Source organism: Amblyomma americanum, chromosome 1, assembly GCF_052857255.1.
Source record: "Amblyomma americanum isolate KBUSLIRL-KWMA chromosome 1, ASM5285725v1, whole genome shotgun sequence".
In the NCBI taxonomy this organism is placed as follows: Eukaryota; Metazoa; Arthropoda; class Arachnida; order Ixodida; family Ixodidae; genus Amblyomma; species Amblyomma americanum.
The window spans coordinates 309,486,867-309,514,543 of NC_135497.1; the positions used below are offsets into that span (position 1 = coordinate 309,486,867).

At 45.5% G+C, this 27,677-nt stretch overlaps 1 protein-coding gene across 1 annotated transcript; it reads left to right on the top strand.

Moving 5' to 3' along the window:
- Window positions 1-14,766: 14,766 nt before the first annotated feature.
- Window positions 14,767-24,826, top strand: LOC144098558 (WD repeat-containing protein 47-like). Its single transcript, XM_077631303.1, has 3 exons — window positions 14,767-14,926; window positions 23,507-23,769; window positions 24,583-24,826. Exons 2-3 carry the CDS (start codon window positions 23,528-23,530, stop codon window positions 24,716-24,718), a joined length of 378 nt encoding a protein of 125 aa, XP_077487429.1. The 5' UTR covers window positions 14,767-14,926; window positions 23,507-23,527; the 3' UTR covers window positions 24,719-24,826.
- The last annotated feature ends 2,851 nt before the right edge of the window (window positions 24,827-27,677 follow it).

The following is a 27,677-nucleotide window of genomic DNA, read 5'->3' on the forward strand; positions in this document are numbered from 1 at the left end:
TCATTACCTTCTAGAAGGTTCGAGCACCTTCTATCGTATTATTATATGGAACTATCCTGATGCAACCCAAAAATACACCCTAATGCACCCAGTTATCATCACTGATCTCACTTCATCATTTTCAATTGGTTTATTGGGGTTTAACGTCCCAAAGCAACTCAGGCTACGAGAGACGCTGTGGTGAAGTTCTCCGGAAATTTCAACCACCTGGGGTTCTCTAACGTGCAGTGACATCGCACAGTACACGGGCCTCTAGAATTTCGCCTCCGTCGAAATTCGACCGCCTCAGCCGGGATCGAACCCGCGTCCTGCGGGTCAGCAGCTGAGCGCCATCACCACTGAGCGACCGCAGCTGTGGTGAGCCTGCTTCCAAAACTTTCGAGAATCATTTCAATTTCGGGGGCTGGCCCAGCTTCCAAATTATTTGGCTCCACCTGACACCTACCGCGTTTGGCAGGTTACCTACTGTCCGGTGGCCAGGTCGCCACCTACCATGTTGAGCAGTTTTTTATGACGTCATAAGGTCATGTGAACTTATGCCTACTATTCTATGGTGGGCAAGCTTCGTTAATTCGGATGAGTTTCTCCGCTGTTCGGTTAATTAGGACAGACGGTGGAGCTAGCGGGTGCACAGTACCATATACAGCGCGCCAGAGGTGGCGCGAAGAAGTGAGTGATTCATTAGTGTGGTCACTCAAGCAAGATTGGTGCTTAGACCTATCCTAAATGTAGAAGCACCGTAATGATCGCTATGGTCACGTGCAGAGGAGATGCGGCGGGATGTTTTTAACCCGATAGCGTTCAAGGCCCCATTCAACAGAAAATCCGGTGCCGGCGTCTTTGTTGTGAGCTGCAAATCAAGGGCTTGGCTCTGGCATGTGGTCCCCAGAGAGCAACCTAAGGGGCAGGTGGGCTACCTAGGTCACGTAACCTTGCAGCGTCATCGCTACCTGGCCACCGGATAGCGAGAAAACTGCCCACCGTGGCAGGGGGTAGTTCAATTAATGATTGGTCGCTCGGGAAGAGCCACCTGGACCGCGCAAAGCTCACCGCTTTGAGCACCTGCCATTCCAGAGCGCAGTGCAGCGGCGCGTCGCTTTACTGCTGTGCCAATGTAACAAGAGGGGTATTATGACTCCCAGGAATCTATGCATGTAACGTAGAGAATGGCCTTCTGCACAGACAGATAAATTTAATGAAACGAAGGCAGAGAGGTTGGTCAGAAAGATTGAGAACTGGCCTGCTACTCTGCACTGGGGAATGGGAGGAGGATGAAAGAGGGTCGTGATGGCTGATGGTGTGGTGACAAGGGACATGCGAGTATGTGCACGCACATTTGATGGCATCACAACCACGAGTCGAGGCCCGTGTCACTCAAAAAACGCGAAAACGCCCGCCTTGCCTGGGTTGCTTGCAACGCTGAGGCCAAGCGCCTAGCAGTAAGTGCTCAGGGAGTTGCCTGCTGTCCAAACGCTTCATGGAAGCAACCAACTTTAGTCTTTGGCGCGCATATACCGGACAAACCACTAGCACATGCACCACAGTCACGGCCATGCCACAAGTCCGCTCGTTAAATTAAATGTTATTACGTACTTTCAAGTGAAAGCAACATCTAAACGACGCCTCTGTATCAAAAAAATCATGAGGCCACGAAATTCCACGCGCAATCCAAAAAATCATACCCAGATCTAGTCTTTTGAGGCGGATGTTTCGAGTGTCTGGCTGAGCCCAATAACTCGCCGTCGCACTACTCATACAGTTCGAGAGAATGCAAGCCGTGTCCGGTCTAGAGAAAGGAGCAAATGTACGGAGCCCGTCGCTGAGAGCACTCTTTGCTTCAACACCGCGGCCTTCTCATTTCCATCGAGCCCGCAGTGTTTAGGGATCCATTGAAAAACTATTCTTTGACCTTCTTCTTGAGCAGATGAAAGGAGCTCAGCGATCTCTATTGCCAGAGGCTGGTAGGCGGTGTGGTGTGGAAACCGACCTACGACTTGTAGTCCCGGCTTAGAGTCCGTGAATGTGCACCACCTTTGAGGTTGTTCCCAGCCTATGCGCCGAATCGCTTCCCTAAGAGCCACAGCGGTTGACGTTGAAATATGACCTGGAATGAATCTGAGAGTTAACTGCCGATCGGGTATCAACTCAGCTGTTGTCGATGTCATTGGTGGCACAGATCCATCAGTGTATACATGAACGTAATTTTGATATTCGGACCGGATATTCGCCAGAGCAAGTTGCTTTAGTGCACAGAGTGGTATTATGGATTTCTTTAGTACTCTGGGAACATGCAGGCACACTGAAGGCTGAGCCATCACCCACGGTGACTTCACGAGATGATATATGCCTGTTTTTCGCGCCTGTAGCCAAATATGTACAGTTACCAACTTCCCCGCAAGACGTTCCTTTAACATATACAAGTGCATAGCCGGATGGTATTTGAGGCTGATGACAACGGAGTGCACTTGAAAAACTGCTATCCGGCAGCTCATGCAGAATCTTCGTCAGTGGGTAACAACGGTGTCGAGTAAGTAAGCGTAAATACACACGAAGTGGTTAATGTGATAAGTATATCGATATGTGAAAGCATGTGCTTCCTCAATCGTGCCTTTGTTAGAGGAGCATTGCGGCCATCCAAAGGCATGCCTTGAGCGCCTGCGCTTGAACGCTATCTAGCGCGAACTTTTGGAGTTGTGTTATGGTCTGTATGGGCGAAAAGAATTAGGAGCACCTGCTTCTCTTGTGTGCTTGAAGCACGTGCGCAGCTGCTCTTAAAATATAACTGAGCACCACAAGGAGTCGCACCGACGCCTCAGCGTATAGGAGAGGCAGCAGACCGCAGTGGTGTGCTCACGAGGCGCACCACGTCTTCACATTAATTTCTCGGAGGACAACAGTCTCGCCGCTAGGGCCTGGATTACGTCTCTTTGCGGGGAATTTATCCTTTCATCTCCCTCCAACTCTTGCTGGGACAAATCAGCGTTGTGCAGGGGCAACCACAGAAAGAAACGCCAGGAATATAATCGACGGCCTCATGCTCGGAACAGAAAAAGGTCACACATGCTGGTCCATCGCAGCGGGTGCTGTGTTAGACATCGGTCGTATTGAATAAATAAATAGGACAAGAACGCTGAACTTCCACATTACCATCTATTTTATCGTTTCTAATTGTCCCAAATGTTTTTTTTTTGCACGTATGGTATGCGATGCGTCTATAGGCGCTGAAAAGTATAGGTGAGGAGCATATTTCGCCGGGCTTGCAGGTTCAAACCTGACGACAAAAAATTGAAGCGTGAACCGAAGGCACGCATGTAATGCGATCACACTGCCGACCGCACGGAAGCGCTGCCGTAAATACGCTAGATATCGTAGGATACAACTGAAGAACGATGCGGCGAGTGATCCTCGAAGGGGGCCCTCCAGCCAATGGCTCCAACCGATTGTCATGACGTATATACGTGTTCGATACCCTTGCACCTGCTTACGACAACCGCTCGACACCATTTTCTGGCTCAGTTCAGGTCCTCCTTCGAGGTGCAGTCACCACTTCGTTCTTGGCTTACTGTATCCAACTTCATAGGAAAAAGCAAGAGAAAATACATGTCCAGGTAGGCTACTGATGTATAGGCATCTGACGTACTGCGCGCACCTCTCTGCGATCGAAGGAGAAAACTGAGTACTGCCTGCAAAGGATTCTCACCGGCCGGACGGGTTAGAGACTAGCACGGCAGACAAAACATGGCTATTTGTTCTAACGATCCAATTAATGAGTCGTTTCAAAACTCGATGCTGCTGCGTTTTCCAGGGACAATGCCTGCAGCAAGAGCGGGAGTATAGCGAATTTTCACCAGAAAGTGCTATTAAGGAGCGCGTTGAATGTATTTCGAGAAAGGGACGTTTTATTTGACAAGTACATATTTTTCCCTACTTGTGTGAAAGCGCCGATAGGCTGCTGGGGTTCAGGGAATGAACGGAAAAGAAGGAGGAGGAGGAAGAAGAGTATGAGCGCGGCACCTTCCGACACGTAACACGCGGAGGCAGCCGTTCGCCCGTCGCAGTCACCATGACTCACGACCGGTTCCTGGGCCTTGCGAGGAGCCTTCCATGATGTTGGTGATTGGATGCCGCATATGGGAACCAGAGAACACGGCTCGGAACACGGCTAGGCATCAGCGAGAGACGTGTAGGGCTTTTACGCGAGCAGGGCGGTCATGCGCAGTAGGGAGAGCCAAGTGTGGCAGCTGCTTTCATCGGCCGGTCGTCGTGTCATTCCGTCTGAATAGCGGCGTTCCCTGAGCATTCAGAGGGCTATTCTGGGCAGCCAGTTTCAAGCCCCTTAAATTTTTGTCAGAGTTTTTGCGTCGGCCCAGTTCCGACGGCGCCGTCGCGCGTGTACCACGCTCGCGTCTCGTCTTAAGTTCGAGGCCCGCTCTGTTACTCGGTCTGAATCAGTGGTGGAGTAATTTCCTGCAGTTCTGTGATTGGATACACAGTTATCACCGCAAGCGTCAGCCGAGTTCTGACTGCTTAACTCATGCCGGAGACTGCTCGTCCTCAGCGCAGCCAGTATCAACGTGGTGGGCACTGCTTAAACGCGGGGTCGAGCCCTGCCATAAGCGCGTGTGATATTCGGTGCAGTGGCTAGCTAATGCGAATGCATCCTGCCTCTAACCTAACAAACGCTGCTACGTTTCCTTTTTTATTTCTCTTTCTTGGTCCTTGCTACCGTATCAATCGTGCTTTCTTTTGAAACCAAAGCCTAATACTCTAGCAATACTTAAGGTGTTGCCAGCGTGCATAGACCCGAGCAGTAAAGAATCACCGCGACTCGAACCTACCGGCGCTGTTCTTGGAGAAGGGCTCCCTTTTCGGCTGGATCTCAGCCCCAGGATATGGCACGAGCAGCGAGGGCAGCGCTGGGGGCCCCGCCTTGGGAGACGAGACAGTGGACGAATTTCCACTCGTGAACATCAGCAGGGCGGAGATGGAAAAACAACGGACCACGCTGGCGAACATTGAGCAAATGCTGAAGTTCGTGGCTAAGAATTTGACTGAGTAGTTCGTGGTGATGCCCAAAGTGATGCTGAGCAAGTTTCTGGAGGTCGACCAGATTAAAAGAGAAATGCGCAAAATGCAGGAGGAAAACTGCCGTCTCAGTGAGGAAGTTCACAGGCGAGACGAATTCATCAGGAAAAATTTCCTCGAGCTTAGTGGGGCTGCTGCCGGCCTGGTCATTCAGCAGGCATCCGAGTCATTTGAAGATACTTCGGTGCTGCAAGAACAGCAGCAGAACACATGCCTTCCGAACAGCTCGCAAAGGCAGGCGCAGGATGCTATGCTGAGAAAAATGCTTAGGGATGCACGGAAGGAAGTGAAAGGGCGCAATCACAACCGGAGGCCAGCGGAGGAGGAGCACGCTTGGCTGAGGGAAAAGGCGCTTAGTATCGACAAGCACCGTGCACGCTCCATGACACACACGACAGAGACTGAGGACTGGCAACATGACCTGAGAGCTGATGACGTAGAGAGCCTAGAACCCGACAGCACTGAACACCTCGAGATAGCCATCAAACGCCGCAAGAGGGGCATTCGTGAAGGCCACTTGGAAGACCCTGACTGATGCGTAGGTGCACCGTTCAGTGTAACCTGCAGTGGTGCAAAATTGCATTGCAGCTAACAACCGGACTGGTCCTTGCTTCCACTCTTCCCTTCCTTCCACTGCTACGTTTTGACGCTGTGAACCATATCAAACAAGCCGTGGCGTTCATTTACTTCAAGCAAACTTTTCCTGCGCATTTTGGCGTTAATAAAGAGCGTCAAATCTCACTGTGGGTTTGTCGATGGCCTGTGTGGAGACAGCCTGGAAAAAGTTTCCCCTTTATCTTCAAATGTTGAAAGAACGCTGACCACAAACCTAAACCGGCGCATTTATAGATTGGTTACTGCGTATACAATAGAGCTAAATTATTCCCCCGGTCATCGCCATCACGAGTTTAAATGAAGCCGCAGGAAAATTATTCAGAAACAAATATGCATTTCGTCAATAGACATAAGAAACGGCAAAAAAGGAGGGCTTTAACGTAGTGAAACAGAGTAGAGGTGAGAAAGCATGTGTTTAGCCCGTTTGGCTCATGGTTTTGCTTTTCTCGGTCGTCGGCACGTCTGGCGACGATATTAGACTCGGGTTGAGCTCTGTTCGAGGTTAAGGTGATCTGATCTGTTCGCGCCGCAGATGGACGTTGATAAATACGACGATGCGCACTGCGCAGCGAGAGAGCGGTTTTTAGTTTAACACGAGGCATGATTTGCTACGGCTGAGGAATGAACGACCGAGCGCCCGAGAGACGTACGGGCGACTGCATTGCGTCGATCCTTTTTGTCGCGTATCGGCGATGTGGCTGTACAGCGTATTTTAGGTCGCTTGGCAACCGACATGCGTGAGTTCCATTGCCTTCTTCCTGATTCCGTTTTCGTGCTATGGAAATTGCCGGACACCCTGCCATCATACAAGGCGTACCAACGCGCGACCCAAGACTTTTAGAAAACTGCTGCCATATACCTTATGGTGGAGAGAATTAAGCCCCGGAAGATGGGTCCTGACAACGCAACACAAAGTGAACAATGGGAGGAGAGGAAGCCTCAGCTCACAAGTCAAAATTTCGAGAACAGGACTTGTCTTCGCCTGGGGGATTATATAGGCTCTTTACTCCGACCAGGAGGAACCGGGGTCCTTCTGAGAAGAGGAGGAGGAGGTAAAGTTTATTGAAGAAGAAGCGTTAGGCGCGGCTTGGGGTGGTGAGGCCTCTCCCCGTACGCTTCCAGTGACTTTACTCCCCGCGGCGGGCTCCTCTTCTAGGCCGAAGCAGATGGCCGACTGGCGATGTCATTCGGCGACCTGTTCGGCCCGTCCCGTGACTGCAGAGTCGAACCTACGGGTCCGAGCTGAGCAGCGCAGCCACCCACTGCGATTGGGTCGAGAGCTGCACTCTCTCCGATGGCTTGTCTTGACTACATGGATATGGGACCTGAGCTGTGACTCGATCTAGTCTAATTTATCGAAATTAATCAGAATGGCTCCACATCGGCGCTTCTCTTTGCCTTCTCTTCTTTCACTCTCTCTTTCATCCCTTCCCGTATGGCAAGGCTGAAGTGTCCACCGAGAGTGAGACATATACTGCGCCCTTCCTCCTCATAGCGATTTTTACTTTCATTTGCCACCGTGTGTTTGAGATGTCCACTGACATTAACACAGTTATTGTGCCCTTCCTACCTTTAGAACGGCTTCCTCTTTTCCTCCTCCCGAGACTGTTGAGTTTTAATAACGTGGCATTGTGCTCTCGTGCTTCGGATTGATTCTAGTGCATGTTGTTCACATTCTCGTTGAAGGCATCTCGAAGTTAGCCCTTAAAATGAGCAGTTTCTTGCGTTATATCCACCGGTGTCTACACTCAGTCATGACTGGCGTCAGGATTGCGAGTGGACTTGGAAATTTTTGCACACTCCAGCACTACCCTTCACCAGTGCTCTAAGGCCCTTTTTACCACTGCCAGGATACGTTTAGAACATATGTGATAACCGTGTGAATTTCTTTTAATATATTTTTCCACTGCCGGCCTGCTACCGAAACCCTGACTTCCTGTGTTGACTGCTTCTCATAATGCTAGGTATTGTTTCCTTGACCACCTGACCGTGATCGTGTTTGTTGTACTAACGCTACAACAGCCAACGCTACTAGAGTGCCGAAGATGTCATGGAAGGTATAGTGTCATGTGCTGTAGCTCATACGAACTATAAACAGCCGCAAACGTTTTTATTTCCGCTTTCAATAAAGCTGCATACTCGTCACATAATTGCAAGGATCGGAAGTGAGAGCTATATGTTTCGATGCATCTTTATTGTGTCTATGTCGCCACCCCTGGAAACCTTCGCGAAAACATGTAACCACCAGCTGGAGGACCCGAAGAAATCTGGTTGTGTGCGGGCCGACGTGTACGGGTACGCAAACACAGCCTTGAAAGAATGACACAAACTCAATGTAAAGACACCAACAGCTTTTAATGGCATCACATTTGACGACACATACTGTAATTAGTGTTCGCAGAGAGAAATAATTAGCGGATCATGAATACCTTCTTTCGCAAACGGGAGAACAAGAAGCGGAAGGGCCTCAATGGTGAGACTAAAAATGAAATAGATTTCGTAATGTGCGCTTTCATTTTCATCGTGCAGGATGAGGAGGTCCTCGGAAAGGTGCGTTGTAGCGACCACAGAATGGTAAGGTCTCGAATAAGCCTAGACTTTAAGAGGGAACGGAATAAACTAGGGAGGCGGAAGGCCATCGACGCGTTAGCGGTTAGAGTTAAATATGACGGATTTGGGATCTCGCTGCAGAACAGCTAGATATTCGGCTCTAACTGAGGACGACGACCGCAATGTTCAGAATATGAACGATCATTTCACGGTTGTCATTAGGGAGCTTCAGCTCTACCGTACGGTAAGCTCACTGACTACGGCAGTCGCTACCGTAGGCAAATGTGGCTTGGCAAGCCTGGCAACGGCAGCAAAGGCAACGCGTTACCGTACTTGCCGTGCGGCTAACCGGCTACGCTAAAAGTCTCTATCACGGATTGCGCCGTAGAAGTAGGCGGTAGGATGGTTCGACAGGATACCGGCAAGCTCTCTCAGGAGACGAAAGATCTGGTTATGAAACGCCAGAGCATGTAAGCCTCCAACCCCACGGACAGAGTAGAACTAGCAGAGTTATCAAAGTTAATAAATAAGCTCGAAGTGACCGACATAAGTCGTTTAATGTGGAGAGAATCGTACTTGCTCTGAAGAATGAAGGTAGTCTATAAGCTGTGAACAGGAGACTAGGAAGAGGCAAAATTCAGATGCACGCGTTAAGAGACAAAGAGGGCTATTTCTTTATCAACGTGGGTAAGATAGTTAAGTAGCTGAAGAGTTCTATGCAAATCTATACGGTAGTCAATGTAATCTAGACGTTAATGAAAGAGGCAGTAATGCTCAGTGATAGGATATCCCGCCAGTAACGAATGAGAAAGTGAGTAAAGCCTTAGGAGCAATGCAAAGGGGCAGAGCAGCTGGTGAGGATCAGGTGACAGCAGATCGGAAGGGAGAATTAGCTAGAAAGACTAGCCAGCCTTTATATGCAATGGCTTATGAACTCGAGCGTACCAGAAGCTTGAAAGAACGCTAACATTATCTTAATTCATAATAAAGACGTCATGAATGACTTGAAAAATTACCGACCGATCAGCTTACTGTCCGTGGCCTATAAGGTATTTACTAAGTTAATCGCTAATAGAGTCAGGACAACCTTAGACTTCAGTCAACCAAATAAAAAGGCAGGTTTTCATAAAGGATACTCGACAATGAACCATATTCACACTATTATCCATGCGATGGAGAAATGTGCAGAATATAACCAACTTGGCAGCGGAGGCGACGGGCTGAGCGGACCCTCATTTTTCTACTTGTTCACAGGTGCACCCGGCCAGCCTTCACCTTTACTGAGTGCCGATCCAGCTGACCAACGGAGGCAGCAGCGCAGACTGGCGTGAGCAAGCCCAGCGTGGAACCACGTGGTCCTCTTCATCTGCCTTGAAAAGGACACCAGCGGCTCAGCTCTCACTTGGCAGTGGAGGCGACGGACAGAGCGGACGCTCATTTTTCTACACTGGCCGAGGTTGAGCAGTTTCGGGTGGCTCCTGGAGAGCCGTGCTGCGCATGCGCGAGGAGCAGTGACGTCACACGGCGCACAGCTGGCGTGCCGGAGCCGCCGCCGCCGCGCGCGCCTCGCCGGTCTGCGCATTCCAGAGGAGTGACGTCATAGCCGCGGCAGGCGTACTGGCGCCGGCGCGTGCCCAGCTGTGCGCCTCCGTTGCGCAGTAGCCAATTCTGACGCTGCACCGGAGCCGCTTGATAGCGCCTCTCATTTTGTGCGCATGCGCAGAGGTATCTGTGGCGGTTACATATAGCGGGGCGTTTGCCAGTGTGGTATAGCCATGGAGGAGAGCGAAATTGCTGCTCAGTGGCAATTGATGCTCAGCGGCTCAGCATAGCTCACGCTATGTATATCCTAGCATAGCCGAGCTAAGCCACTGCTAATTATTTTCGACTTGCTCACAGGCTGTAACTCTCGAATTTTAGCTGTCTCCTGTCGGTAGTTTTCTCCGTTGCCTATCGTGTCAACTGTTGTTAAACGTTTTTTTTTTGTACTGAGCCTTTCAAGCTCAGTGACCGTTGCCATGGGAACTGAACTGGCTGACTTCAAACGCGAGATTCGCAAAGGAATCCGTGAACTGAAAGCCAGTTTAAAACACATGAACGAAGGTGTTGAGGACTTCCTAAAAGAGTATGCTAACTTGAAGAAAACGCTTCTCTCAGATCAACTGATGATGTAATGGCAGATGAGCTTCGACAGCTGAAAAAAAAACTGCAAATGAAAACTCGCTGCGAATCACTGCACAGGAGCAGTACTCTAGGAGGAACAACTTTGAAATTAAAGGGATTCCCCGAAAAGAAAATGAAAACCTAATTGATGTCCTCGCCAAGGTTGGCGATGTAGTCAGAGAGCCAATAACAGAACAGGATGGTCAAGTCTGCCATCGGGTTCCTACACTGAAGACCACCACCGACAGAAATGAATCTAGTGAAAGTGACATTGAAAGGCAGCAGGAAAAGCTGGACACATTGTGGTGATATTCAATAATCGTGCGAAGCGTGATCCCGTTCTTGAAAAAGCAAAAAAGATGAAGTTTGAATCAGATAAAATGGGCTTCTCTGAGGAAGAACCGGTCTTTCTAAACGAGCATCTGTGCCCGAAGATGAAAAAATTGCTTGGCATGGCGATCAGAAGGAAACGTGACATGAAATGGCGTTTTGCATGGGTCAAGAACGGCAGGGTGTACGCACGTCAATCAGAAACCTCTCGTATGATAAGAATGGACTGTGAAGCTGATCTGGACAAGACTCACAGTGCGGTCCCCATCCCTTAAGCGCACCGAAACTTATCTCTCCTCTCTTTTCTTGTTGTTTTTATGGTAATGTTCAACAGTCTGGAAGTGGTAAGGGAATACGTCTGCTTAGGGCAGGAATACGTGTACTTAGGGCAGATCACACTCAGGACAGAGAAATAACTGGAAGAATAAGAATAGGGTTAAGCGCATTTGGCAAGTTCTCTCAGATCATGAATGGCAGTTTACTATAGTATCCTTCACGAGGAAATTACACATATATAACAGTTGTATCTTACCGATAGAAACATATGGGGCAAAACGTGGAGGTTAACGCAAGGGTTCTACTTAAACTCAAGACAACGCAGCGAGCTATGGAAAGGAAAATGATAAGTGTAAAAGAGACAGGAAGAGGGCAGAGTGGGTGAGGGAACAAACGCGTGTTAATGAAACGAAGACGCGGCTCCGGACGCTGATTCTACAATCACTGAATGCACAACGGTCCTAGTGAAACAATCGGACACTAGGTTTGAATATCTATTGCGAGCTAGCCTCCAACCTGACTAAGAAACGTATGCTGTCTGGAAGGAGAAATCGTACGACACCTACCGCAACGGTGTACGACGAATGGTTGCGTCACAATTTTAATAATTGGTTTTTGGGGAAAGGAAATGGCGCAGTATCTGTCTCATATATCATTGGACACCTGAACCTCGCCGTTAGGGAAGGGATAAGGGAGGGAGTGAAAGAAGAAAGGAAGAGAGAGGTGCCGTAGTGGAGGCCTCCGGAATAATTTCGACCACCAGGTGATCTTTAACGTGCACTGACATCGCACAGCACACGGGCGCCTTAGCGTATTTCCTCCATAAAAACGCAGCCGCCGCGGTCGGGTTCGAACCCGGGAATAATAATCGGTTTTGGGGGGAAAGGAAATGGCACAGTATCATTCTCATATATCGTTGGACACCTGAACCGCGCCGTCAAGGAAGGGATAAAGGAGGGAGTGAAAGAAGAAAGGAAGAAGAGGTGCCGTAGTGGAGGGCTCTGGAATAATTTCGACCACCTGGGGATCTTTAACGTGCACTGACATCGCGCAGCACACGGGCGCCTTAGCGTTTTTCCTCCATAAAAACGCAGCCGCCGCGGTCGGGTTCGAACCCGGGAACTCCGGATCAGTAGCCGAGCGCTCTAACCACTGAGCCACCGCGGCGGGTGGAACCCGGGAACTCCGGATCAGTAGTCGAGCGCCCTAACCACTGAGCCACCGCGGCGGGTCCACAAGTTTAATGCAAAAACTGGTTTTTGAAGAAAGGAAATGGTGCAGTCACTCTCACATCTGGGTGCATATTTTGTCGGTTAGCATTCCTGGTTGAGCATCCGCCTCGCATGCGGGAGGTGCGGGGTTCGATCCCCAGTGCCGCCGGGTACCCACCGGTAATGCAATGGGTACAAGCCTCCCCTGGCCTGGTGCTCGGCTTATTCCGGGTGAAATGCTTGTCAAATGGGTGTTTGACCCCACCTTGAGCAAGCGAAAAATACCTTGTGTCATGGCGCTCTTTGGCCGCAGATGCCCTTGCGCCATAAAAGTTCATTATCATCATCATCATCATCATCGTCGGGTAGAATCCCTGTCGCAAACTAGCCTCTATAACTTGTCTAGCGCATGTAAGCTGTATGCAACGAGAAATCGTATAACACAACCCGGAATGATGTACGACAAATGGTTACGTCACAGTTTCGGTACGAATGCTGTCGGGAAAACTGGCGCCACATTGAGGTCGGCCAGTTGGGATTATTATGGACGAACCACAGTAGCTTTTTGTCTGAAGTGGCAGTACTCGGCTGGCTGTATGCATGTTACTGCCGCTTGAAGACGTAACCTTGTTTTTCTTGCTATCGCTGGGATTTTCTGTTCCATCTGCGAGTACACACATTAACGCACGCCGCCGGCTTTTCAAAGATTTCGCATTAAAAATGTGAGCTGCGTCTGTATTTGATTCAAACGACGCCATTTCATCCATGTGCAACATGGGAAAGCTGACTTCAAGAGCTTTCAGCATCGTTTTTTAATGCGAGAAAATTTCTAGTCCCCCAGGGTTCAGCGGTGTGTGCCGGTGTGTGTGAAGCCAACGTGGTCCCAAAACCCTTGGTCAATAAAGTTATTTCTTTCCCTCTTTCTCTGGGTACCAAGAGTAACTGGCCCACTGGGTCAGTGGACACTTCAATCACGCTGTGAGTAGCGGTGGCGCGTCCACCTAAACAAAATAGGGCAGTTATGCGGCTCTCCTTTTATCGAAGTGAACGGAAGGTTTAGACTGCGTTCAGTTTGAGGAAAGGAAAGGCGCATAACTGACTCCCAGGATCAAGTCATTCTGCCTGAAAAATCTGCTAGATAGCTAAATACGCATTGGCAAGGCAGTGGCATCCGTCATCAAAAGTGTAGTTTCTTCTCATCGAACCAGATTTTCAAGTTGGCGAGTAAGAATAAATCAGACGAGGTCAAACATAGAGAATAGGGAGGGGTGTTGATGAACTAATTCGAAGCCTCCTTTGTGCAAATTATATGTTGCAGTGATCGATTTGTCGGTTAGCGCGTTTTCTTGTTAAAATGATGTTTCTTAATTCTGAGCCACTACGTGCTATTTGAGCTTCCTTTAAAACTGTTCATGATGATTGTATAATGCGGTGTGGCTATTGCTTTGCATTTCTGTAAGTCACTCATGATGATGATTCCTTGTTCGTCCCAAAAACACGCAGCGATCAGCTTCCCAGGCGACAAAATGGTTTTTACTTTATTTGAAGTGCTTTCACTAGGCATTCTGCGCTTCTTAGACTGATGTTTCAACTTGGGGTTGAATTCAGGTTTCATACACGACCCGAATCGGCGGAATGACTGCTGAGGAAGCCTGGGGATCGATATATGCATCTTCAAGTGCTGCAAGGAAATGTCTTTTCGCCAGTCGACATTCAGCGATCGCGGCAGCCATATCGTGCACACTTTTTCACGTAGAATTCTTCGTGCACAATCCTGTGGGCTATTTTAGTCGAAACGTCTACAATAGCAATCTCGCACAGATTCATTCGTCGCATAGATTTTTTTTAATTTTTTTTGCGACGTCCCGATTGTGTGGCGGCTTCCACTATGCTTTCAGAGAGTGTATCGTCCCGATAGTCGAGTGTATGGTTTCCCACGTTTAATTTCGTTTATCTCAAAGTAAACTTCTTCAGCACGGGTACGGAGTGCCCGTGAACTTCATTAAACTAGCTCAGCTTTGATGTGTGCGGTCGCTAGCATATTTAGGTAGAAATGTTTTATCACTGGTTCGAAATTCGTGATCTTTTCATATCCGTGCCAAAAGCTTCAAGGGTATATCCGACTTGAACGCAGTGCAGCGCTTCTTCATCTGAGCTTGCATGAAGAGTTATACTTGCCAAACGTGGAGCCACCAAGAGAATTGTGGAGCCATTTCATAAAAATTGGGCAGACATATCAAACCAACGTAGAGAAGGACACACATTAAAAAAAAAAACTATGCGAGAACATTTGCTTTGTTTTGTTGGAGGAAAGTTTTACTTATGAGTAAACGGCCAGAATAATATACTTGAAAAAACATTGCGGCATCAACAACAAAACCAATCTGTGCTTTTCCCATCGCAGCTGTCAACCCCGCGCGGCCGCGCCAAACTTGTTCAAAAATTTTCGTCATCAGTAGCTTCCTGGTGCGCTTCCCAGGGGGCAGCAGCAGCCTGCTGGCAACGGATGTGTCTGCCATGCATGTGGCGGGTTGAATGGCTTCTGTTCTCATCGGCTCACCGATTAGCTTTTAATATGTTTATGGCTATTGTCTAAAGTTTACAATGCTTTTAGAAGCTTAATGTCTTGACGAACTGCGTCTAATGCCGGTTTAACTTATTGTTTGACGCTTCTCGGCGCGCCGGAGGCACCAGAGGTGAGTGGAACCATGCTCGCGCTCCAGCCGGCGACATCATCTAACGATTCTTGTACTTTTTCCTGATGTTCTTTCGTTTCTGGCATTTCCGTTGAGGTTCCTTTGCAGGAAGTAGTCGTCCGTATTTGTTGCTGATTTCCGCTTTTTACACTTTATATGATGTTTTCTTTTTGGTTTCGGAGCAATATGCGATGGACTCGTCGCATCTCGCTTTGCGATTCAGTACGCGCCAGCGACTGTCAGCCGCGAGAGCAGATAGATGATTTAGTTTAATTGCCTGCTTCCTGTCCGTGCGTGTGGTGTTCGCTTGCACGTATCGACGTTTGTGACTGGTACTGTTTTGTTAAACGTAGCTCCTCTCGAGAGCTAATTCATTAATTGTGACATCGTCCCGGAGTTTATATTTAGCCTTCGCTGAGCATGCTGGCTCAAGATAATTGAGCCGCTCAGCCCGCTCTTCCGTCCGTACAGGGCGATGCCGAGCAGCTTTGTGACGCTCGCGGAGGCTGAGTATTTTAGTTTTAGCCTTCAGTAGAAGCGTCATCGCAAGCGTTACACAGCACAGAACCGCTCTGCAATCAAGTGCAGGCATCGCGCGTGGACGTGCCCTTTCGGGCTGCATTAACTCAATGACCGGGACCATCTTGTTAGACATATTTGATGCGGGGCTTGGTCTCCTTGTTTTTTAGAAGTGATGGGAACTTGTACGTACAGCTGACCTTGCTCTAATTGCTCGGCGCTCCATATTGTGGTCCGACTGCGCAGCGTTCGTTACAATGCATGCAATAGAATGGGACGTCTTAGGGCTGTCTAGAACTTGGACCTCTCTCCGAGAGTCCAGTTTCTTTTTTAAAGCTATCCTCTACACGCCTTGAGCCGTGTTTCCCTAGATGCAGGTATTGTGGTCGGATGTTGAGAGAAATTCTTCTCTCATTTTGCGGGGTTTTGTGTTGTCTTCACATATGAGTGGGCTTTGTTGTGGACATGAAATATTTGAAATCACCAGCAGCAATTATGCGGTCTAAATTGTTACAATAACTGTAATTGAAAAATGAAGGGCAATGTTTACTTGTTGCTGGTCATATCTTTCACTTTGTGCATACAATCGTAGCAGTACATGTTTGCTTTGGGTCTGGTTGGCTCATGGTGGAGGACTGACTACTTCATAGCGTAACACACGTGACAAACGCACGCACACACAAAAAGAAAAAAACTGTCCCGCTCGTTCAGTCTGCCTCCTTTTTTCCTCACATGTGTTGCGCTGTGTAGTAGTATGACGTACAATTAATATGTCCTTCGCTTATATCCGTTGTTTTGGCACCTGCGGGCTGCTATAGAAAGCTGAATATTTAGTGGGTAATATATGGCAATTGATAATGTTGGGAGAAGGAAGCAGGATGGGAGGCTTGAAATATACGAACAAGCAAATAAAAATGATTTTCGGTATAGATTGGACCAAATGCCTCTGTGTGCCAAGCTTCTGGGCTAATACCACATGGACGACCTGTCTTGCGGGCTTTACGCTGTTAGCATTAAATTTTTTGGCTGCTTTATCTGTAGCTGCACTCACCAAATTTTTCTTGAAAGTCTCTGCATGCTATTGTACCTTAGACAACTCTATCATCGTTTGTCACAGTTCTGAGCAAACAAAAACTAATACTTTTATGACTGGACTTTTATGACTAAAATGCCGAACCTGTTAGTTCAAAATTTTCTTCAGTGGATGTGCCGCACTGGTGCACATTTGTAAACATTGTGCCTTGCTAGGTGTTGATGCAAAAGTGGGAAGAATATAACTATGTTTGGCCTGTACTAGCAGAGTTTTAGCTGTGATTGTGTTAATAATAATTTGTTTTTACCCTTTTGGCATTGTTTTTACTTATTGTGCTGGTCATTGCCTGCTACTGTGATTCGGGCTAGAATCCACTGAAGAAATTCTTCTGCACTGGGACAGAGCCGTGCGAAAATGCATGACTTGTATGAAACATAATTGTTGTAAGTTATGCAGCGCTACTGTTTATTATTCATGCCTTTAATGCAACATGTAATTATTATTTTGGAGCAAAAGAAAGGTGCTAAAAAAGTGTTCTCATGCTGATCACGCTTCGTTGTGCTTCATGTGCTATTTATTTTACATGCATGATGGGGTAATGATTGCTTTTCAATGCCTCTTGTCCTTCACTGCATGACATTGGTAATGTCAAAAGCTATCCTGCGTCTTGCTGCTGGAACACTCCTGGATCCATATGCAATTCCCAAGCTTGCTGTTGATTAATTGCTTCAATATATGACTTAGCTTGTTCCTTTCAGCAAAGGCTTTCTGATTCCCACATCATCATTGAAGAATTAGGAATAATGTTCGAAAAAATGGCGTGGAGTTCATTTAATGATAACTTGGTTTAGTTGCTGTTGCGAATAATTTTGTTGTGGTGACAAATGCAGCACAGATAGGTTGCTTGTGGGTCTACTGGTCAAATTTATTTTTCACTATGCAGTACACCAGCTTTGCATGGGACTGTTAACATGAAACTCTCCGTTAAGAAATTTGCCAATATTTTATTCATACCTACTGTGATAATGAATATGAACTTAGGATTGTGCAGCCTGGAATTGCGGTAGTTGTAAGAAAGACTTGTGCACTAATTGCATGAATAAACGAAGTATCTCTCTGATTAAAAAAGAGTAAACACGATCTGTTGCTAATTTCGGATGCCTTAATTATCACGCGCTCGGGTTAATGTGACAGCGGTCGCGGCAGTAGCACATTGTAAAATTGTTTCATTAACGCCCCGCTTTACTTTGACACGGTGCCGCGTTACTTGACGCTGTGGAACTGGTGGAAGTGCCATCTTTCATCTTTCCATTCCCGGTTGAATTGCCGGTGGGCAACCAAGTTAAAATGTCGCGCGCGTGCGTGCTTTGACAAAGCAAAGACAAACAAACAAAAAGAACGAAAGGAAGTCTCGGCAAAGCCGCGGTCTCGCGGTCTATCTATCTATCTATCTATCTATCTATCTATCTATCTATCTATCTATCTATCTATCTATCTATCTATCTATCTATCTATCTATCTATCTATCTATCTATCTATCTATCTATCTATCTATCTATCTATCTATCTATCTATCTATCTATCTATCTATCTATCTATCTATCTATCTATCTATCTATCTATCTATCTATCTATCTATCTATCTATCTATCTATCTATCTATCTATCTATCTATCTATCTATCTATCTATCTATCTATCTATCTATCTATCTATCTATCTATCTATCTATCTATCTATCTATCTATCTATCTATCTATCTATCTATCTATCTATCTATCTATCTATCTATCTATCTATCTATCTATCTATCTATCTATCTATCTATCTATCTATCTATCTATCTATCTATCTATCTATCTATCTATCTATCTATCTATCTATCTATCTATCTATCTATCTATCTATCTATCTATCTATCTATCTATCTATCTATCTATCTATCTATCTATCTATCTATCTATCTATCTATCTATCTATCTATCTATCTACCTATCTATCTATCTATCTATCTATCTATCTATCTATCTATCTATCTATCTATCTATCTATCTATCTATCTATCTATCTATCTATCTATCTATCTATCTATCTATCTATCTATCTATCTATCTATCTATCTATCTATCTATCTATCTATCTATCTATCTATCTATCTATCTATCTATCTATCTATCTATCTATCTATCTATCTATCTATCTATCTATCTATCTATCTATCTATCTATCTATCTATCTATCTATCTATCTATCTATCTATCTATCTATCTATCTATCTATCTATCTATCTATCTATCTATCTATCTGTCTGTCTGTCTGTCTGTCTGTCTGTCTGTCTGTCTGTCTGTCTGTCTGTCTGTCTGTCTGTCTGTCTGTCTGTCTATCTATCTATCTATCTATCTATCTATCTATCTATCTATCTATCTATCTATCTATCTATCTATCTATCTATCTATCTATCTATCTATCTCCCTGCCTCATTCCCGCGTAGTGCGCCGGAAGCTGTTCGTTCCGTGTTTGTGGCACGGCGCTAACGGCGCTCTTGACACTCTATGGGTGGCCGCACGAATTCCTCTCGCGCTCTGTGTCGTTCTTCGGCAGTGTCTGTGAAGCTCGCTTGTTGCACTGTGGACTGAACGCACGCTTCGGGGATGCATCGCGTTCTGTTCACTTCTTGCTCGTGCAAGCTTATTTGCTAATGACCCGGCCGTGACAGACATTTCAAATAACTGCTTCAGGCGTCCGCAGTGCTCCTCCCAAAGCGGCTTGCCGACGCGCGTAGCAAACGTGACGCAGCAGACGCAGTCCACGCGGTCGAGCCGCCGAAGGCTATGAATATGCGACTTTTCGAGCGAACACCTAAGATGATGCCAGTGCTGGAAGCTCGGATACTGAAAAAAACAAGAAATGGCTGGTTTTTTGGATTCTGTCGCTTCAAATTTTGTTGTGGACGAAAAAAAAAATGCCCGAGGCGACTGGCATTCATATCGGAAATTAAGTTTTATTGCTTAAATCTAGGGGTGTACGAATGCTCGAAATATTGAATACAAATCATGAATGTTTGTTAGCCGGCTCGAATTAGATTCGAGAAAGGGGTATTCGAGAGCTTTAGAACATTCGAAAATTTCCATTCGAGTGTCGAGCCGACTTTTCAATGTAAATCCGACCGTGACAAAACCAAGCAATTTGACAAATTATCCGAAGATCGAGTTCTAAGTCAGAAAATTGGTGCAGGGTTGCCCCGATCGCTTTCTTCTCCGTCGTTTATCGCGTGGACCGGTCACACGCGGACGGTGATAAGCTTGGACGCCGTGCTAAATTCCGCAAGTGGGCTCTCCCACATACCGCGTGTCATGAGAACAAGGTGGCCGACCACCCGCTTCGAACAATCTGAACGCGAAAGCGCGTAGTTGTTCGTTTGATCCGTCCATAATGTGTTGCATGCGCAGCATACCTAACGTTCACATCCGTGACACTCGACCTGTTGCCTTGACAGCTCTTCTAGCGTGAGCTTCGCCAGCTTGTTTTGGTCGACTGAGGTATGTGGGAAAGCCCACTTGCGGAATTTCACATAGGGGACAGAGGGCATGGATCCTGTGAAATTCCCTCCTATAGCGTGGCGCACTGCAGACATGCGTGTAACGGCAGGCGTGACTACGATAGCAAGGTCCCTGTCGCTAGGCCAAAAATAGCCTGGCCACGTAGTTTAGGTTTCTGAGGCTCTCCGCCAACGGCGGCTATCCGCGCATGCGCCTGCTGTCCGATTCCATCTGCGCTGCTTTCAGGCACAGACTAGCGTCGGTGGCCATTTCTTTTTCTCCGTAGGAACATCACCGTTCCGGCACCAAAGAGCGTTCCCCTCGCAAATTACGCCCGCGCTGTTCTTCCAGCACCCCGAAACTGCGTGCTCGTCGCATGTTTTCCGCCCGCCATTTTTGCGATGGAGCCTTTTGGCATGGCTTCACCTCATTTTCGAATTTTCGGATGGAGGTACATAATAACTCTACTTCCGGGTTATTGATTCATTCCCTATGGTCCCAAGTCCAAGTTAATGAGGTTTTACTGCCCATGCTACTTTAGTTTCTAGTCGTGTCATTTATGGATTTCATTTTGTTGCTCATTTTGCATGACCGCAGTAGTGGTTGCATACTGTTTTGCAGCGTAATCAAGCAGTATACATTTATCTACATATTTTTTGTTTTGTATGGTGAGGACTCAATCTAGGTTTTTTTCATTCAGGTTGCAAAGACCATGCACTATTTAAAAAAAATTGTGTGTGGCAATATTTTTGTAGGTTACTGAAGAATTTGCATGATGAAAACTAAAAGCCTAGAGTGCTAGCAACGCGGCAAAGAAGAATGGAGGCAGTGGCTGTTTTTGTGCGCATGCATTGATCATGTTCTTTTTGTTCTTTGGTTCATGAGGAGCCACAAAAACTTTGTCAAAAGTGAATATGAACTTTCATGTTCCTTAGAGTTGCACTAAAAGGCATCACAGCCAGTTTGTTGCTTGCTTAGAAAGGAGCTTATCAAGCATCTGGCTCATATTGCTCTTTCAAATCTGTGTTTGAATACGGTATAATTATAGTGCACACATGAGCTCTTGCAGTGTTAGACAGAACATTTATGACCAGTGGACATGGTCAAAGAACCATGCCATTGGGCAAAATGGGAGTCCAAATATTTGCAAATTACCTTTTCCATGCCACTAAAACACAATTTGCCGTCTTATTGCCAAAAGTCATGTCTACTTGCAAATGTGGAGGCAAACACATTACTAAAGTTTACAAGCCTTTTTCGCGTATAATGTCCGTGGTGCAAGAGATTAGAGAAAATAAAGTGTATTAATAAAGTCACTTTCCATCTATTTAGACAACCCTGAATGTTTTAACCCCAGCTAGCATGGTTTCAAGCAGAATTTATTACAAATAACACTGCTTATAGAAACATACTATGGCTTTTTTCATGTGTGGCTTGCTTAGATCTGTCAAAGGTGTTTGACTGATAAAAGCCCTTTGGGCAGGTTTCACACAAAGAACTTCTCACAAAACTAATCAACTTTGGTGTTAGCACTACTGTTGTGAATTGCATCAAAAACTACCTTACAAATAGAGTGCAATTCGTGGAGGTAAAAGGGACTAAAGCAGGGACAAAATGTAACCTCAGGCGACCTTCAAGGATGCATGCTGGGATCTGTTCTTTTCCTTCTATAGCAATATCAGCAATATGTCATGAGGCATTGGCTTTAAACTTGAAAATTATTTTGCTGATGACTACTGTGATATTTACTCTAAAGATTTGAAGTTTTGAAGGTCAGGTTGCTCAGCATTCTTTACTGACAGAATTTAATGATTATTTTGCCAAGCGTAAAACAAAAATGAATGACAAAAATTGTTTGCCAGAATAAATTGAAAGCATACTTATGAGTTTGATGGACAGCCTTTGAATTGCATCAGAAATTTTAAGTATCAGAGGGTACCAGTTTATAATGATTTGAATTGCAAAGCCCAAAATAATCATCACAGAAATTATTGTTCTTCAGGCACAAACTGACACTTGCATATAAACACTACAGTAGCAATAGGTTTAACCGTAGCATGTTCAGTGCTACAGTACACCAACATTGCGTGCCAGCATTGTTAAAGATATAAAAATGATAATGTAAAAAATTTAAGAGAATAGTAGCTTGGTTTATAGCCTTGAAATATGGCACAACTGATTCGGTCACTGTTTTTACTCCTGGAGGTAGCCCGATTTTGTGTTATGAGTTTATTGCACAAGTGTCTATTTACACTGATTACAAAGCAATACATGACACATTGGTTGTCATACTGGCCCTGACAGTTGTGGTAAATTTTTCTTTGTACCTAATAACATTTGAAGAATGGGATATTTTTTTTTATCTCATGTAATTACGTCATCTGGCTCAGTAACTCAGTTTGAAAACAATATCCAGAAAGGCTTCAGAACACCCTTTTCTGCATAATTCCCATCTGTCTTAATTCTGCAGGTTTTTATTTTTGCTTTGTTTTTGTTGTTTTTTTTTGCCCTCATTCACTAGTTGCAAGTATATATTGTGGCTGTGGGATCTTTTACCTGTAGGTTTTTCATATGGTGATGCAAATTCAGCACTTCGTTGTGGCATGCTGTCAACTTAAGATTTTGAGAAATTGTGAAAATTTTCTACTTTAGTTCTTTGCATCCAATAAAATATATGACCTGTATCAGCCGTCATAGGGCCAGCTGCATCTATAATGAAAAGAAAGAAATGATAGGCTGAATGCAGGTTGTGGTTTGTGCTAATGTTAAACAGAACTTCTCCCATCGTATGCTCACATTAGCACATATGGATGGGTTATTGTGGGAGGTGTTATGGAATGGGTATTGTGCGCTTTGGTGGGGATGAACATGAGGCTTAGATTTCAGTTTTCATTAACACTTGGTTAAAAACGTTTTGTCCACCAGTTTCGAGACGAAACAGAAAATTGGGAAGCAGTGTCCTAGTTATCTTCTGACCGACAGATTTGAAGTTAGTGACTTGCACAAACACTTTCCAGTTGAATAATTGGCAGATAGTCTGTATGCCATGATTCGTTCTTTCAATTGTTGGCAAGTGCACCAATTAAAATATGCCCTTTACTATTTGCTTTTAACAAGGCTGTGATGGAGTATGCTAGCAGTGAATGAATAAATCATCATCACTGAGAGCAGTAGGGAGTCTTTTTATTCTCATACAGGCAACTGTTCAGTTGCATGACCTTTTGGGTAGCTTGCCTTTTCATGGTCTTTCATTGTCACATTAGGTGACCTGGAATGCATCATTATCAAGTATAGACAGCTGGCAAAAACTTTCTTTGCCATGCACAATTACAGAACATCAGCTTGAGGGCAGTACTGAAAATGACGTCTATGGAAAGTGATTGATAAGCATTTAGCTCTTGCACATGCTAACAGTTTTAGATGCAGTGCGCAGGCCTGTAGGGGATCTGGCTCTAATCATAGGTGTGTTGTATTCCTGTTTGGGGAGCAGCCAAAGCCAACGGAAGCTGAAATGGCCGCACATTTATGCCTGAAAGAAGCGGAGGTGGTGCGGCTGGTGCTTGAGTTTCTGGCCAACTGGGAGCTGAGCATCAGCCAGCTGGCCCTGGAGCGGGAGTCCGGTGTCATCAACGATGCCCTCTCCAATGATCTGCTCTTCCTGCGCCAGCTCATTCTTGATGGGCAGTGGGATAATGTGTTAGATTTCGTCCAGCCTCTTGAGGACATGGAAGCCTTCGACAGCAAGCGCTTCAAGTCAGTATTCAACATTTTCTTTTTTTTTTCTTTCACACTGTCTGGCATTTTCGTTTTGAAGTTGCATGATGGTGGGTTAACTGCAATATTTCCTCATGGCTTCATACGTTAGCATGCTAACTAACATTCCTAAATTCTGCCACCATGGGTCTGTAAGTAGAAACATGCTGGGCTTTTGACGCTCTGTATCTTTCTGCACTGCCGGAGTGGATACAGGCAAAAATGAATGTCTTTTGGGACAAGTGTTTGACGTGTCATCACTTGTTTACGTCAAAATGTGCTTTACTATTCTTTTATGGTGGTTTCCAGTGAGGCTGGCTATCACGATATATATCAAAAGGTAAGCAGGATGACGATGGCTGTCACCGGTCAAAGTGGTCAGATGTCTCGTCCTTGGCTCAGCTTATTGCCCTAAGCTTTTTGTATTGTGAACAGCAGTGATGCCTGACAGTGCTGGCATCGCTGCACCTAGCTGATATAATTTTGTGCTGGCATTGTGCACAGCCTTCATTATGTTATCCCATTTGTATTTGACACACATGAAGTGCCTGTGTTCAGAGGGTGCAGGATGTAAGAAGGTAATTCATCGGACAAAATGGACAATGTTCTCATGCCACTGTCTTATCTGAAATTGGGCTGTTGTACTCGTGCAGGCAAACTGCTGGAAGTGTGTTTTTATGAAGCTGGGTAAGGGCTCTATGCAGGCTTGTCAGTGTCTTTGATGTCTTGAAATAGTTTGTCTGTGCCATCTCTGCTAACTGGGCTAGGGTCACTGCCTAAGCAAGCCCGCCTGCATTTTTCTATGCCCTACAGGTTCTCTGTGCTGAAACACAAGTTCCTGGAACTCCTTTGCATCCGGTCGGAGGCTGGGCTGGTGCAGAGTGCGGAGCTATGTGTGGAGCTAGGTGGCCTGCCTTGGAGCCCTGGAGCAATGCGGCCCGTCTCGTGAACGCTACAACCAACTGTGCCTGCTGCTGACTTTTCCCCGGCTGTGTGATCATCTTGATTACAAACACTCGAATCCCAGCAATGCCCGAATCAACTGCTTTAGAGAGGTTTGTCTTTTTGCCATCAAGTATCCAGAAAAATTATACTTCGTACTTCATATTCTTCTGCATCTGCATTGAGTAGCTGAAAACTATGTAAACCGTTGACACCGCAGAGTGTTCATGGTGCAGGATAAAGGTTAGCTTGTGTGATTGAAATGAAGCTGAAGTGCTTCTAAAATTAACTGAGCTTCAGTTGCCTTGCCTAGCCATGAAGCTTGAAGAACCACTTCAGCATCTATAATTCTGAACAGGCCTGAAATAATGAGTTGCTTGATGACTGTGCAGAGGCTTTAAGTTCGATCGCTGCCACAGCGGTTGCATTTTGATGGAGGCAAAATGCTAGCGGCCTGTGTGCTGTGCGATGTCAGTGCACGGTAAAGAACCCCAGGTGATAGAAATTTTCCGGAGCCCTCCTCTACGGCATCCCCCATAGTCTATGTCGCTTTGGGATGTTAAACCTCATAAACCATAAACCATGGGGTGCAGTGGCAGTTCAAAGGAAGTTTTTGAGCATGGACAGAGAGCTTTGTTTTAACTTATAGGGACAGTGAGGACGAGTTGAAGTTGGCCTTTATTTGTAGATTACCATATTCTAATTATAGACAGGACAACTCACACTGAAAACAGAGCTTGTTTAAGTTTGCAAAGATCAAGAAATTATGTGCATGTAATGCCTCCATTGCTAGTTTTCATAAACAAACTGTGATGATGCAGAGACAGTTTTTCATGGCAGGTCCCTGAGGCAAGGCTATACCGCCATCCATTTATTTCAAGGCAGTGTTCGGGGAGTTCGTTTCGATTTTGGTGTCACTAGTTTGAATTGAGGGAGCGGGAATAGTTTTAATCCAGTTGTATTCAGCAAGAAAGCTGTTTTGTTTCTAGACAAACACCAGCACAGCTAGAAAGAGCCGCAGAATCGATTTTTACATACAACAAAAATCGGATGGAATTGTCCTCACTGTGTTTTTTATATTTGTGGTTCTTACAAGTGACCTGCAGTTTGTGATTGCTGTCCTTGTGAAGAGTTTACACTGCCAAGCTTGAGTAATATACTTGAGTAAGACATGTCGTGTTAGTTGGCGTAATTGTTCAGACATGGTTAAGTTGCGTAAAAAAGACACAGAAACAGGGTACAGGGTGAACTCAACGAGCTCATCCTACATACCCTGTCTTGTGCGTGTTTTTTCATGCAATTTATCATGTCTGAACGCATGAGTAAATTTCATTTCATTTCGTTTTACTACCGTAAAGGCCCCGAGGGACATTACATAGAGGGGAGGCGTCATCACAACATCAAAGCATTACATTGTGTCATCACACGCTAACAGATGAACAGTCTAAAAAAATATACAGTAGGTGCGGTGTACATATTCATGTTTGCATACATAAGTAACATATGCATGAGATTTTTGGGCACAAAAATAGGTGAAAAAGAAAACAAACAGACAACAATAAAACAAAGGAGGTAAAACAGCTCACATTCGGGTCAGTAATTCTGCCTAATCACATAGTTGCGTTACCAAACTGTCTCCAAATTTTTCGTTGCTCGTAATGTAGACATTGTCTTCTGGAAGGTCGTTCCACTGATTAATCACAAGATGAAGAAATGACAATCGTAATAAATCTGTTCTAGCAAATAGAGGCTCCACTTTATAATTATGGTAAAAAAATTCGAGTGGCAGGTTTAATTTTCTCAGTGGTATAGACAGAAGGGTTATGGTAAAGCTTGTGGAAAAACATTAAGCGATGAAATTTGCGCCTTGTTTCCAACAGCTGAGGATTTAAGTCGCCCTTAATCATTGAAATGATGGAATACAGGGAATAGTTACATGAAATAAATTGTGCAGCTTTGTTTTGCAGTGCTTCTAATTTGGTTATTGCATTGGATTGATAAGGGTGTGAATTGTGAATATTGTGAATATGTAAGTTACGGGCTTTTTTTGGCATCAGTCTGAATTCTGTAAAAGATGTAAGTGAAGTTTCTTGCAGTGTGGCAAACTGGCCTGTCATCAAAACACAGAAATTACTGCAAAATTCAGAATTAATTTTTACGTGCAGGCCTTCTTGGTCATATTCGTATGATACCTTATAAAGTGTAGCCCATTTTAATTGCTTCTTTACAAGCCTCTAGACCCATGTACACCTCAGTAAGGTGTGTTGTATGCACACGCTTCATTGCATTATAAGTCCACCTTCACAATGGCTCTGCCCCACCACTTCTCCATTCCCTCTTGCCATACATGCATTGTGTCGGTTAAAAAATGGTTCAGCATGTTGTTTGGGAGCGTGCTTTTAATGCTGTGGTCATGTGTCTATTGTGAGTCCTGTCAGATCAAAACTTGGTTGCTGGTGGCCAGATTCTGCAGGAACTACTGTTGTGTTTTGAAATTTGGACAAGTCACGGAATGTTGTGTTCATTGATTATTCCGAAAATTTTAGCTTGTAATGAAAGTGTGAAAAATCAAGCTGTGCAAAAAAAATTGTGGTATGTTTACACTTAAAAGCACTGTTTGCAACAATTGCGGCTAGCACATTCTGTCGCTGAGACTGGCAGCATTGATTGCCAAGTCAAGAATATGTTGCCCCTGCTCGCATGTATATATTTACCTACGATACCCTACGATAGCTACGATACCCTTTTTTTTCTGCCTGGCATTCGGTGCTTAAATTCCCAAGGTATATTCTGTGAACCATCATATCTGGGCATAATGAAGCATTAGTGCATTTTTACAAAGTTGTTGGAGCCTTTTTTTCAAGAGAAACAGTTTGAAGTAATTATGGCTATACATGACTACTTTTTATTTGCTTCTTAAATACGTGCACTGACCCGCTGCAGTGGCTCAGTGGCCATTGTTCAAT

What these genes read in the sequence shown, in the direction of transcription:
- LOC144098558 (XM_077631303.1), top strand. Translation starts at nt 23,528, where the DNA reads ATGGCCGCACATTTATGCCTGAAAGAAGCGGAGGTGGTGCGGCTGGTG. An exon ending in TTCGACAGCAAGCGCTTCAA is followed by an intron (nt 23,770 to 24,582) that starts GTCAGTATTCAA and finishes TATGCCCTACAG; the next exon opens with GTTCTCTGTGCTGAAACACA.